This window comes from Pan troglodytes, chromosome 4, assembly GCF_028858775.2.
Source record: "Pan troglodytes isolate AG18354 chromosome 4, NHGRI_mPanTro3-v2.0_pri, whole genome shotgun sequence".
In the NCBI taxonomy this organism is placed as follows: domain Eukaryota; kingdom Metazoa; phylum Chordata; class Mammalia; order Primates; family Hominidae; genus Pan; species Pan troglodytes.
Genome location: NC_072402.2, coordinates 128,939,584 through 128,951,877, shown reverse-complemented (window position 1 = coordinate 128,951,877; position 12,294 = coordinate 128,939,584). Strand labels below are relative to the sequence as shown.

Here is a 12,294-nt window from a genome sequence, read left to right as displayed (position 1 = left end):
GAGGACAGAGATAATATGTATATGCCAGAATACATAATATATAGGAAAAGAAAAATTGTGCATTTTTTTCAATAAACTTCTACTAGGAGTATTAGGGAGCTGAGAAAGTAGTGTCTGTATAGTGTCTTCAACTAGAGCAAGTGACCAAAATGCAAATACAGAAAGCAAAGCAAGAATAGTTCATACTGCGGCTGTTTGTCATTGCCAAGATGGGATTAAAAATAAATATCTAACCGCTTAGTTCAGTTAAGAGTAGAAGTTTCCTCTGTAGTTCTGAGTTACTACAACACTCATTCTCTTTAGTTCCAGTCACTTGCTTTAAGTGAAGATAGAATTTCTGTAGGTTTCTGGGTTTGTTCAGCTGTTCTGGCCTTGATCATGGCTATTTCCATGTTCTGTTGATGGGGTACCTTGCTGTATTTTGGTGTTGGCAGATGAGCCTGAGGAGGTGAGCCATACCAAATAAGTGAAGGTTATCTACAGTTGTGATGGCCTTAACTATCAAGTAATGGTTTTTATTTTACATAACCCCTCTATCTTCATCATTTCCTCTTTGACAAGATAATTGTATAAGTTTTACTATAATTGAAAAAATTACTGTACCTCTTCTATTTTCTTAGAAGAAGTTTCACTTTTATTATTTTTGAATTCTTCATTTATCTTTATTCTGGCTGCTACAAAGAGAAAAATACATATAGTTATTCGCTTTTGTAATCTATAATTCCTATCTCAATAATTGACACGTTATTCACTATGAATGGCTACTTCTCTACTATAGAAATTGCCCTCATGAAAAACAAAGTATAAGAATAAGAAATTTATTAATGAAGTCTCTTGGAGAGCTTTTGACAGGGTGACAAGTTTGTAGGTAAACCTACTATAAACCTTTGGCACTCTAATATTTTTTCTTCCACTGATTTTTACTCTCAAATTCATTTGTATACCTATAGCTACTGAATTATAATAAATCTAATTTAATGTTTTATTTTTACAAATCTAAGGATTTCTATTAAAATGCTTTTTTAAGATGGTAAAATTCAATACATACAAGTATGTTAAACTACATACACACATACACAGAGATTGGCAGCAAACAGGATATATGTGTACATATATGTAAAATTTTAAGTGTCTTGGCTGACATATAAAGTGAGTGACAAATAAAACTTTTGTTTACATATACCACTGAGAATTTGATATCATTATAGCAGCATACTTTGGTAGAATCTCACTGGTCTTATTGTGCTGCTGTGAGCGTTTAATGGAACAATCCGTATAAAGTGCTTAGCAAATATGCAACAAATTGTTAGCTGTTCTTATAACTATTCCACTTAAAAAATTTAAAGCAACAAAAATATTCCATGTTGATAATTACCATAAAAACTTCTATGTTGTGTGTGTGTATATATACATATATATGTTTTATATATATAGGTTTTATATATATATATATATATATTTTTTTTTTTTTTTTTTCAGATGGAGTCTTGCTTTGTCGCCCAAGCTGGAGTGCAGTGGCGTGATCTCGGCTCACTGCAACCTCCGCCTCTGGGTTCAAGCAATTCTCCTGCCTCAAGGGATTACAGGTGTGTGCCACCATGCCCGGCTAATTTTTGTATTTTTAGTAGAGGTGGGGTTTCACCATGCTGGCCAGGCTGGTCTCTAACTCCTGACCTCAAGTAATTCACCTGCCTCTGCCTCCCAAAGTGCTGGGATTACAGGAGTCAGCCACTGAGCCCGCCTATGTTGCATATATTTCATTACGTAAGGTGGTTTAGAGTTTGGACTTTTGAATCAGACTGCTTAGACTAAATCCCAGGTCCACCTTTTACTCAGTATGATGTGGGACAGATATTTTCACATTTTGTCAATTTTCTCATTTGTAAAAATAGGAATTATAATAGTAACTATCTTACAGAAATGTTACAAGAATTAAATCAGGAATTCATGTAAAGTACATATAATACAATACATATATCTTATTTGTTCAGAAATTATTTTTGATGAGTTACAAAAACTTAAATCCCTGGAAACAGTGGGGACACTTTACGTAGGTGCACTCTTAAGGAGGTTCAGAAATGTATGAGGAGTGGAACTGAACATGAATAACACAGAACCTAAATTTCAGAGCCTGTGACTTCCAGATAAGATAGAAACTACTTAAAACAGGGAGATACTGAATTTGGAATCATTTGGGATGGATTCTCTTTCACAGCTGCTCTTTTAGACTGACATAAGACATTAACAACATGGTAATATCTGGTCCTAGAGAGTGTGAAAATTTGATTATGTAACAGAAAGTTCAATGGCTTGAATATAAGGCAAGCAATGATAAACACTGAAATTCTGGTCCCTCGCCTTTTTTTTTGACCAACTCTTTATGAAGACTTGATCTTTAAAAATTTTTCTTTAAGTAGATATTTCTCAAATAAGTGTAATATAAGCTAATCTTTATAAAAGATATCAGAGAGAGGTAGTGAAGGTCATTCCCTAAAATGGGTCTTGACCACACAGGGTTTCTCAGACAGATTAGTAGTCATCTAAAAAGTAGACTGGCTCCAAAGGGGTAAAGAACATACTTACCTTCTAATGCTCTGGCATCATTTTTAAAAACTTGTTGTCTGGTCCTGTGCAGTGTTTTAAAGAGCTGTAAAACCTGTTAAGAAAATCAGAATTCAAGGTTGGGCACAGTGGCTCATGCCTGTAATCCCAGCACTTTGGGAAGTTGAGGTAGCAGGATCGCTTTAGCCCAGGAGTTCGAGACCCTGGGCGATATGGTGAGACCCCCATCTCTACAAAAAAAAATTTTTTTTTGACATGCAGTCTCACTCTGTCGCCCAGGCTGGAGTGCAGTGGCGTGATCTTGGCTCACCACAACCTCCGCCTCCTGGGTTCAAGCAATTCTCCTGCCTCAGCCTCCCGAGTAGCTGGGATTACAGGCACCTGCCACCAAGCCTGGCTAATTTTTGTATTTTTAGTAGAGACAAGGTTTCACCATGTTGTCCAGGCTGGTCTTGAGCTCCTGACCTCAGGTGATCCACCCGCCTTGGCCTCCCAAAGTTCTAGGATTACATGAGTGAGCCACCGCACCCGGCCAAAATATTTTTTTAAAATTAGTCAGGCCATGGTGGTGTGCACCTGTGGTCCTAGCTATGTGGGCGGCTGAAGTGGGAGGATTGCTTGAGTCCAGGAAGTTGAGGCTACAATGAGCTCTGACTGCGCTACTACACTCCAGCCTGGGTGACAGAGCAAGACCCGGTCTCAAAAAAAAAAAAAAAAGAAAAAAAAAAAAAGAAAAGAAAAAGAAAATCAGAATTCAGACCTCAAAAGGAAAACATTTCACATTTCACACAAATCATATTACAAGGATTAAACAGTATTCCTTTTGTGTTTGTTTCATAGACTATTTTTAAAAATAGTTGGTGAAAACCAGGACTTGCCAAAATAACTTTCCTTTGATTATTTGTCTCTACATTAAAAACATTTTTAGCCTTATTTACAAAAATAATACAAAGTTATTTGAAATAAATAAAACAATATAAGGATGGTTAAAAAGTTAATAATCCTCATGCTAAAAACCAGTCTGCTACTTTACCAGTCTGGTATGTATCTGTTCTCATTTTTCTTAACCTATTGAAGTTTTAATCTGCTCAATATCATACACACACATATACAAAATTATGAATTTATTGCATCTTAAAAGAGGCCACAGAAGGAAGATGTTTTTAAAAATTTAGACAAATTTAATTGCTATTCCCTTTTTTTTTTTTTTTTTGAGACGGAGTCTCACCTTGTCACCCAGGCTGGAGTGCAATGACACAATCTCGGCTCACTGCAACCTCCACCTCCCAAGTTCAAGCGATTCTCCTGCCTCAGCCTCCCAAGTAGCTGAGATTACAGGCGTGTGCCACCACGCCCAGCTAATTTTTTGTTATCTTTAGTGGACACGGGGTTTCACCATGTTGGCTGGGCTGGTTTTGAACTCCTGACCTCGTGGTCCGCTGACTTGGCCTCCCAAAGTGCTGGGATTACAGGTGTGAGCCACTACGTCTGGCCCTTTTAATTGCTATTTCATAAAAAATAAGTGAAATGTTGAGACTTATGAATATTCTGAGTCTGTATTGAAAAAAATAAAAAGAGAGAAAAGAGCCTGGCATTTTGGTAAAAGACAGATTGTGAAGAGGCTTTAGTGATACGCTGAGGTCACTTCTCAAGTCCAAAAAGGTACTCAATATTGTTCTCTCAATATTGCTCTTCCTCCACTCTTCTCTATTTTACTTATTGGAGGCCACCAAGTTTCTGAAGCCAGAAATCTGTAGGTCATCCTTTTATTCTACCTTACTCTTGTTGTGGAAACTTTAGAAATGTCTCTGTAATCTTTCTTTTATCCTCTCTCAACAAAATCACTTATGTTCAGGCACTCCCCATCTCTTAGACTACTTACAAAGGTTTGTCACTTTGCCACCACACCCTCCTGTCCTCCAGTCTGTTGTACAAATAATGTCTAACATTTACTAAGCATACTGTGTGCTAGACACCATTTTAAGTGTTTTACATATATTAGAAAACCTATAACATCAAAGGCAGACATGAAAACAGAAATAAGAAACAGAGCAAAAAAACTCAAAAATAAAAACCAAGCTGCCATAAAAAACTTCCTCAGAAACATGTTATCGCAGAGATGGAATAACATCAATGAAAAGCTACGGTAAATTTAAAAAGGAACATTCCAAAAACTCCCAAAAGCTCTTGGCTATCAAACAGGTGAAAGTAAGGATTAAGTTGAGAAAAATTGCCCAGAATGTAGAATAAAAGTTCAGAAACAGAAATTGAGGAGAGGAAAGATAAGAAAATTAAGGGAGAAGCCCCAACAGCTAGATTAGCAGAAGGGCCAACAAGAGAGAAAAGAGAAAAGGGACGGAAGAAATTTTAAATTTTTCACTTAATATTTGGGTAAAAGGGAAGAAAAAAAAAATTCACCAAGTAAGGCACACGAATTACAAGATAGAAAGGGTTCCACCAAGTGCCCAACATAAAACTCGTAACACAGCACAGCATGATGTTAAGTTCAGTGCAATGCTGATAATGAGAACAATTTCAGAGAATCAACATTTCACATGTAAAGGATGGAAAAAATCAGAATGGTACCTGACTTCTAAATAGCACCACTGTAAGAAGACAATGGAATAACATATTCAAGTTTTGAAAAAATGTCTGCTTTAGAACACCATAGATACTCAAACTATCACTCAAAGACAAGGGCAAATACATATTTTCAGAAATGCAAAGTCTCTTATCTGTCATACCCACTTTATTGGAAAGCTACAGAAGAATATGCTCCACAAAAATAAGGAAATGAACCACAAAAGGAAAAGACATGGGAACTCAGGAGACAGGTAGTCTAACATGGGAGAGGCAAAGACCATGGGGAAGAACAAATGCTAGTCAACATTTGTGCAGCCAGACTAGAAAGCAACTAGGCAGGACTATAGCAAAAGACTGAATTGCTCCAGGAAAGGTATTGCTAGGATAAATGAAACTGATAGACTGGTTTTGCCTAGAATTTGGGAATAGATATCTAGGATATCTATTAAAGGATATTTTTAAAAAGTAATAATTTTTAAAAGGCAGTTATTAATTTAAAGATGAAGAAATGGGAAAAAGACAATCATATAATGTACTTAAAGGGCTCAGCTGTGGGTAATTTTTATAGCAATAATAACATCAAAGATGTTAAAGTACTAGGTGCTAGCAGAACTGTGAGGGCAGCTGTTTGCTTTATAGGACACAAATGAGAAAATGTGGTGTATATATACATCATAGAATACTAAAAAAGAATGAAATCATGTCCTTTGCAGCAGCTGCTGGAGACCATTATCCTAAATGAAATAACTCAGAAACAGAAAATCAAATACTGCATATTCTGACTTATAAGTAGGTGTTAAGCAAAGGGTACACCTTTGTGGATAGAACGCCAAAAGGGAGACGCCAAAAGGGAGGAGGATAGGAAGGGGTTGAGGGTGGAAAAATTACCTATTGGGTACAATATTCATTATTTGGGTGATGGGTTCACTAGAAGCCCAAACCTCACCATTATGTAATTTACCCATGTAATAAACCTGCATATGTACTCTCTGAATCTAAAATAAAATTAAGAAAAATAAAAAGTCAAAGGATTTGAATAGATATTTCTTCCAAAAAAAAAAAAACCCATAAATGGCCAATAAGCCATAAAAAGATGTTCAATGTCATGTGCCATCTGGAAACACAAATCTAAACCTCAATGAGATACCATTTCGTCCCAGTAGAATGGCTACTGTAAAAAAGACAGTCAATAAAAAGAGTTGACAAAGACATGGAAAAACAGGAACTCTTATACATTGTTTGGCATTTAAAATGGTACAGTTGCTTTGGGAAACAGTTTGGCAGTTGCTAAAAAAATTTAAACCTATAGTTATCTTATGACCCAGAAATTCTACTACTAGGTATATACTCAAGACAAATGAAAACATGTTCACACAAAAACATGTATGCTAATGTTCATGGTAGTATTATTCATAATAGTGAAAAAGTAGAAATAACCTAAATGTCCATGAACTCATGAACGGGGAAGTAAAATGTGAAATATCCTTATTAATAAGAGCTTAATTAGCTCTTAATAAGCTAACGCAGGCTGATGCAGTGGCTCACGCCTGTAATCTCAGCCCTTTGGGAAGCTGAGGTGGGTGGATCGCTTGAGCACAGGAGTTCAAGACCAGCCTGGCCAACATGGTGAAACCCTGTCTCTACTAAAAAATACAAAAAATTAGCTGGTGTGGTGGTGGGCACCTGTAATCCCAGCTACTTGGGAGGTTGAGGCAGGAGAATTGCTTGAACCTGGGAGGTGGAGGTTGCAGTGAGCCGAGATGGTGCCACTGCACTCCAGCCTGGGTGACAGCGAGATTCCATCTCAAACAAAACAAAACAAAACAAAACAAAACCAGCCTGGGCAACATGGCCAAATCCTGTATCTACAAAAAATAAAAAAATTAGCCAGGCGTGGTGGAGGGTGCTTGTAGTCCTAGCTACTCGGGAGGCTGAGGTGGGAGGATCTCTTGAGCTTGGGAGGCAGAGGTTGCGGCGAGCCAAGATGACACCACTGCACTGCAGGCTGGGTGACAGAGTGAGACCCTGTCTCAAAACAAAACAAACCAAACAAACAAACACACCCAAAAAAGGCCGAGCGTGGTTGCTCATGTTGCTCATGCCTGTAATCCTAGCACTTTGGGAGGTCAAGGCAGGCAGATCACCTGAGGTCGGGAGTTTGAGACCAGCCTGACCAACATGGAGAAACCCCATCTCTACTAAAAATACAAAATTAGCCGGGCATGGTGGCGCATGCCTGCAATCCCAGCTACTCGGGAGGCTGAGGCAGGGGAATCGCTTGAACCTGGGAGGCGGGGGTTGTGGTGAGCCGAGATTGCGCCACTGCACTCTGCCCTGGCCAACAATAGCGAAACTCCATCACCAAAAAAAAAAAAAAAAAAAGAGATTGAAGCTGGTGACTTTGAGTTGAAGCCAATGATAATTTGTCATTCCAAAATCCTAGGACCCTTAAGAATTATGCTAAGTCTACTCTACCTGTGCTCTACAAATCAACAAAGTGCATCTGTTTAAAGCATGGTTCGCGGATATTTTAAGCCCACTGTTGAGATCTGCTCAGGAAAAAAAAAGATTCCTTTCAAAATATTACTGCTCACTGACAACACACCTCATCACCCAAGAGCTCTGATGGAGATGTAAAAGGAAATTAATATTGTTTTCATGACTGCCAATACAACATCCATTTTGCAGCCCCACAGGTCAAGGTCAAGTAGTAATTTTGGCTTTTAAGTCCTTTTTTTTTGAGACAGGGCCTTGTTCTGTCACCCAGGCTCGAGTGCAGTGGTACGATCATGGCTTACTGAAGTCTCGATCTTCTGGGCTCAAGCGATCCTCCCACCTCAGCCTCCAAAGTTGCTGGGAGCACAGGCGCATGCCACACATTGAGCTAATTTTTGTACTTTTTGTAGAGACAGGTTTTGCCATGTTGCCCAGGCTGGTCTTGAACTTCTGACTCAAGCAATCTGCCCACCTCAGCCTCCCATAGTGCTGGGATTAGAGGTGTGAGCCAGACTTCTAAGTCTTATTTAAAAGACTCATAAGGCTATAGCTGCCATAGACAGTGATTCCTCTGATGAATTTAGGCAAAGTAAATTGAAAACCTCCTGGGAAGGATTCACCATTCCAGATGCCATTCAGAGAATTCAAGAGAGGAGGTCAAAATAGCAACAATAACAGGCATTTGGAAGAAACTTATTTGAACACTCATGGATGACTTTGAGGGGTTCAAGACTTCAGTGGAGGAATTAACTGCAGATACGTGGAAAGTGCAAGTGAAACTAGGATAAGAAGTGGAGCCTTAAGGTGTGACTGAATTGCTGCAATCTCGATAAAACTTAAATGCATGAGGAGTTGCTTCTTATGGATGAGCAAAGAAAGTGGATTCTTGAGTTTATGAAGATCATCACTCACATCACTTCACTCCTGGTGAAGATGCTGTAAACATTGTTGAAATAACAACAAAGGATTTAGAATATTATATGAACTCAATTGATAAAGTAGCGGCTGGGGTTGAGAGGATTTAATCCAATTTGAAAGACGCTCTACTGTGGGTAAAATGCTATCAAATAGCATCACATGCTACAGATAAATCTTTTGTGTGTGAAAGAGTCAATCAATGTGGTCAACTTTACTGTAGTCCTATTTTAAGAAATTGTCACAGTCATCTTAACCTTGAGCAACCACCAATCTGATCAATTAGCAGCCATCAACATCGAGGCAAGATCTTTCATCAGCAAAAAGATTACAACTTTCTGAAAGCTCAAATAATTGTTAGCATTTTATAGCAAAAAAGTATTTTTTTATTTAAGGTATGTACTTCCTTATTTTTTATTTTTTGAGATGGAGTTTTGCTCTTGTTGCCGAGGCTGGAGTGCAATGGTGCGATCTCGGCTCACTGCAGCCTCTGCCTCCTGGGTTCAAGGGATTCTGCTGCCTCAGCCTCCTGAGTAGCGTAGCTGGGATTACAGACACGTGCCACCACGCCTAGCTAATTTTTGTATTTTTAGTAGAGACGGGGTTTCACCGCGTTGGCCAGATGGGTCTTGAACTCTTGACCTTGTGATCCGCCCACCTGGGCCTCCCAAAGTGCTGGGATTACAGGCGTGAGCCACCTTTCCCAGCCAACGTATGTACTTTCTAAAGACATAATGCTACTGCACACTTAATAGACTACATTATAGTGTAAAGATAACTTTTATATGCACTGGGACCAAAAAACTTGTATTACTCGCTTTACTGCAATATACACTTCGTCGCCGTGGGCTTGAACCAAACCTGCAGCATCACCTAGGTATGCCTGTATCTAAAAATGTGGAAGTGGCTTTGGAATTGAGTAATGTGTAGAGGCTGGAATAATTCTGAGGTGCTTGATAGTAAAAGCCTGGATTGCCTTGGTAAAAATACGGGCTTTGCAAGCATCGTAGAATCCCAGGGATTTTAATATTGCAAGAGCAGAGAAGACATGTTGCATGGGATTAAAAAAGTGAGAAGTAAGTAAACATAATGGTTTTACATGCTATTTAAAGTACAACATTAGTACAACAAATTAGCATCCCTAATTTAAGAGGACTAGTGTAAGAAAATGTTATCATTATTGCCATAGCACTATTGGAGTTAACATTACCTTGGAGCAGATAAACTTTTATTAAAATGCAGAAAGTCAGGTCACAGACTGTATTCTCTTCCTCATTTACTTATACTGATTGGACAATTCAGGCAGTGCAGATGAAAAGTGGATTCTTTACAGTCAGATGAGTTTGAATCTGAGATTGTCACTTAATGTAAGCTTGGACAAGTAACAGCCTTTTTGCCTCAATTTTCTTGAATAATGGATTAATTTTAAGGGTTATAATTTCTGTGCTAGGTTTCACTTTCCTATTTTTTTTTGGACGTAGGATCTTGTTGTCACCCTTGTTGGACTGGTCACCTTTGTATCTTCCCACATGTAGCATAAGTGCCTTCTATACATTGTAGGCTCTACCAAAAGTGTTTTTGGAATGAATCCTACTTAATTCCATTTGTATCCAAGTTTTCCAACCAAATCCCCACTTCAAGGACTTTCCATGTGCTAGTTGCCTTTTCTAGAATGCTTTTTTCTCTTCTCTAGCTAATTTCTAATCAAACGTCAGGTCTGAACTTCCTTGAGAGATTATTTATTTATTTACTTATTTTTTGAGATGAAGTCTTGCTCTGTCACCCAGGCTAGAGTGTAGTGGCGCAGTCTCGGCTCACTGCAACCTCCACCTCCCAGGTTCGAGAAACTCTTGTGCCTCAGCCTCCCGAGTAGCGGGATTACAGGCACCCGCCCCTATGCCCAGCTAATTTTTGTATCTTTAGTAGAGATAGGGTTTCACCATGTTGCCCAGGCTGGTCTCGAACTCTCGACCTCATGTGATCCTCTCGCCTTGGTCTCCCAAAGTGCTGGGATTACAGGTGTGAGCCTCTGCACCCATCCCCTTGAGAGATCGTATGTGAAATCCTAGTTATATGCTCACAAAACACTGCAGTTTCAAATCAAAGCATTTATTACAACTGTAATTAAATAACTGTTTAAGGTCTCCCCACCTGCTAGATTTCTTTATGAAGGCAAGGATGTTCAGCTTATTGTTGCATCCACTATGCTTAGACAATATAGGCTAAATGTTGGTTGTTGGCTATAATAAAAGCTATTATGGACATTCAAAGATTTTTGAATGAATAACCCTGAGCAATTCTGTTTCTATTGGTGCTGTGACATTATGTACAAAAGTACATGAAGGCTGCTTGGTGGTTCCCTATTATTGACTAGACATAAACACTGCTTTTCTTCACCATATTATAGCAGGCCATTTCCCCATGTTTATGTTTCAGCCAGTGACAGCTACAGATCCCAACTGGCCATGCTGATGTTAAACGTTAAAGGATGGCTGCCAATGAGAATTGCGCGCCGGGCAGGAACGTGCATCATGCTTGGGCGTGAGAAATGAATCTGAGACCAGGTAGGTACTCAGAGAGATGATCCGAGCACAGCCATCACATCCCAAGCTCATTCAGTGAGCTCAGGTCTCACCAGTCCCTGCTGTCTTGCTATGTTACTTTTGACAAGTAACTTTGCTGGGGTTCGGTTTCCTTGGCTGCTAGACTTCTGTGCACCTTCTGTTTATCTGAATAAACTTTCACCTCATTGAACTGCTGTTGCTCAGGTCAGCCTTTGGCGTCTCCTATACTTCCCAGGGATATGAAATGGGTCCCTCAGACAAATACTCGGTCTGAAGATGAAACGAGGGCAGAACTCAAGTCGCAGATTTGTATCATGGATAAACACTGAGTACCAAGTTAGTACCAAGAAGGAGGAACCACACTGGTGCCTCCCGCTCTCCTCCGCACCTGCACAAACCCTCAACTGCCCCTCGGAGTTGGTCATCTGGCTTCTCTGGGGTAACAGCCACATCCTCCATAAAGGGTCAGGAGCCCCAGCCTCCAGAGACTCCAGACAGTTTTCTCAAGGACGCGAACATGCCCTCCCCGACGGCATCGTACCCACCCCTTCCCGGGCCCTGTCACCTTGACTGCCCGTCCCATGGCTCTCCTCACCGCGGCCGCTACCTCCAGAGTAGTCGAGTAGCCCCGCCTCTCAGCAACCAATCAAAGACTGAACTGTTTCCAGCTCCCTGTAGTCGCGTTACTAATGCGCCACAACGAATCACTAGGCAGCATCTCCCTTTTAGCCCCGCCCTCCTCCAAAGGACGGAGGAGGCGTATGCTAAACGGATGGGAACTGGTAAAATCGCGAGGAGCCGCAGAGCCCAATTACTGGCCAGAAGAGAACGGAAATCACCTGGACGCCATGTTAGTTAGGGGCACAGTCACTTCCGGCGCAGGGATCCTCTGCTAGGCGGACTAGGTTTGTATTTAGTGGATGGCGTCGGCACCCGCGTTTTGTTACCTCCTGTTTAGGGTATAGGATCGTCTGTAAAAGAACCTTTATTTTAACGTTTCCCAGTTGCGACTATCTCTTTGGAAATGTGCATAAATAAAAGCCAAGTCCTAACAACTGCAGCGGGCATTGATTGGAACACTGACTCCTAAAAATTTTATGCCTATATTCTCTCATTTATTTCCTCAGAAGGTGAGGTTAAATTACTCGCTGAAGTTCGCACATTTAATAAATGG

The 12,294-nt window shown here is 39.9% G+C and overlaps 1 protein-coding gene across 1 annotated transcript in view; it reads right to left on the bottom strand.

The window, feature by feature from the left end:
- Nucleotides 1–11,908, bottom strand: part of LYRM7 (LYR motif containing 7) — a 29,823-nt gene extending 17,915 nt beyond the window's left edge. Inside the window, exons 1-3 of the mRNA XM_009449597.5 lie at nucleotides 11,686–11,908; nucleotides 2,584–2,656; nucleotides 604–674 (exon numbers count right to left, since the gene is read on the bottom strand). Of these exons, the coding sequence (XP_009447872.1) occupies nucleotides 604–674; nucleotides 2,584–2,656; nucleotides 11,686–11,703 (162 nt within the window). The 5' untranslated portion in view covers nucleotides 11,704–11,908. The remainder of the gene's footprint in view (nucleotides 1–603; nucleotides 675–2,583; nucleotides 2,657–11,685) is intronic.
- Nucleotides 11,909–12,294: the final 386 nt, after the last annotated feature.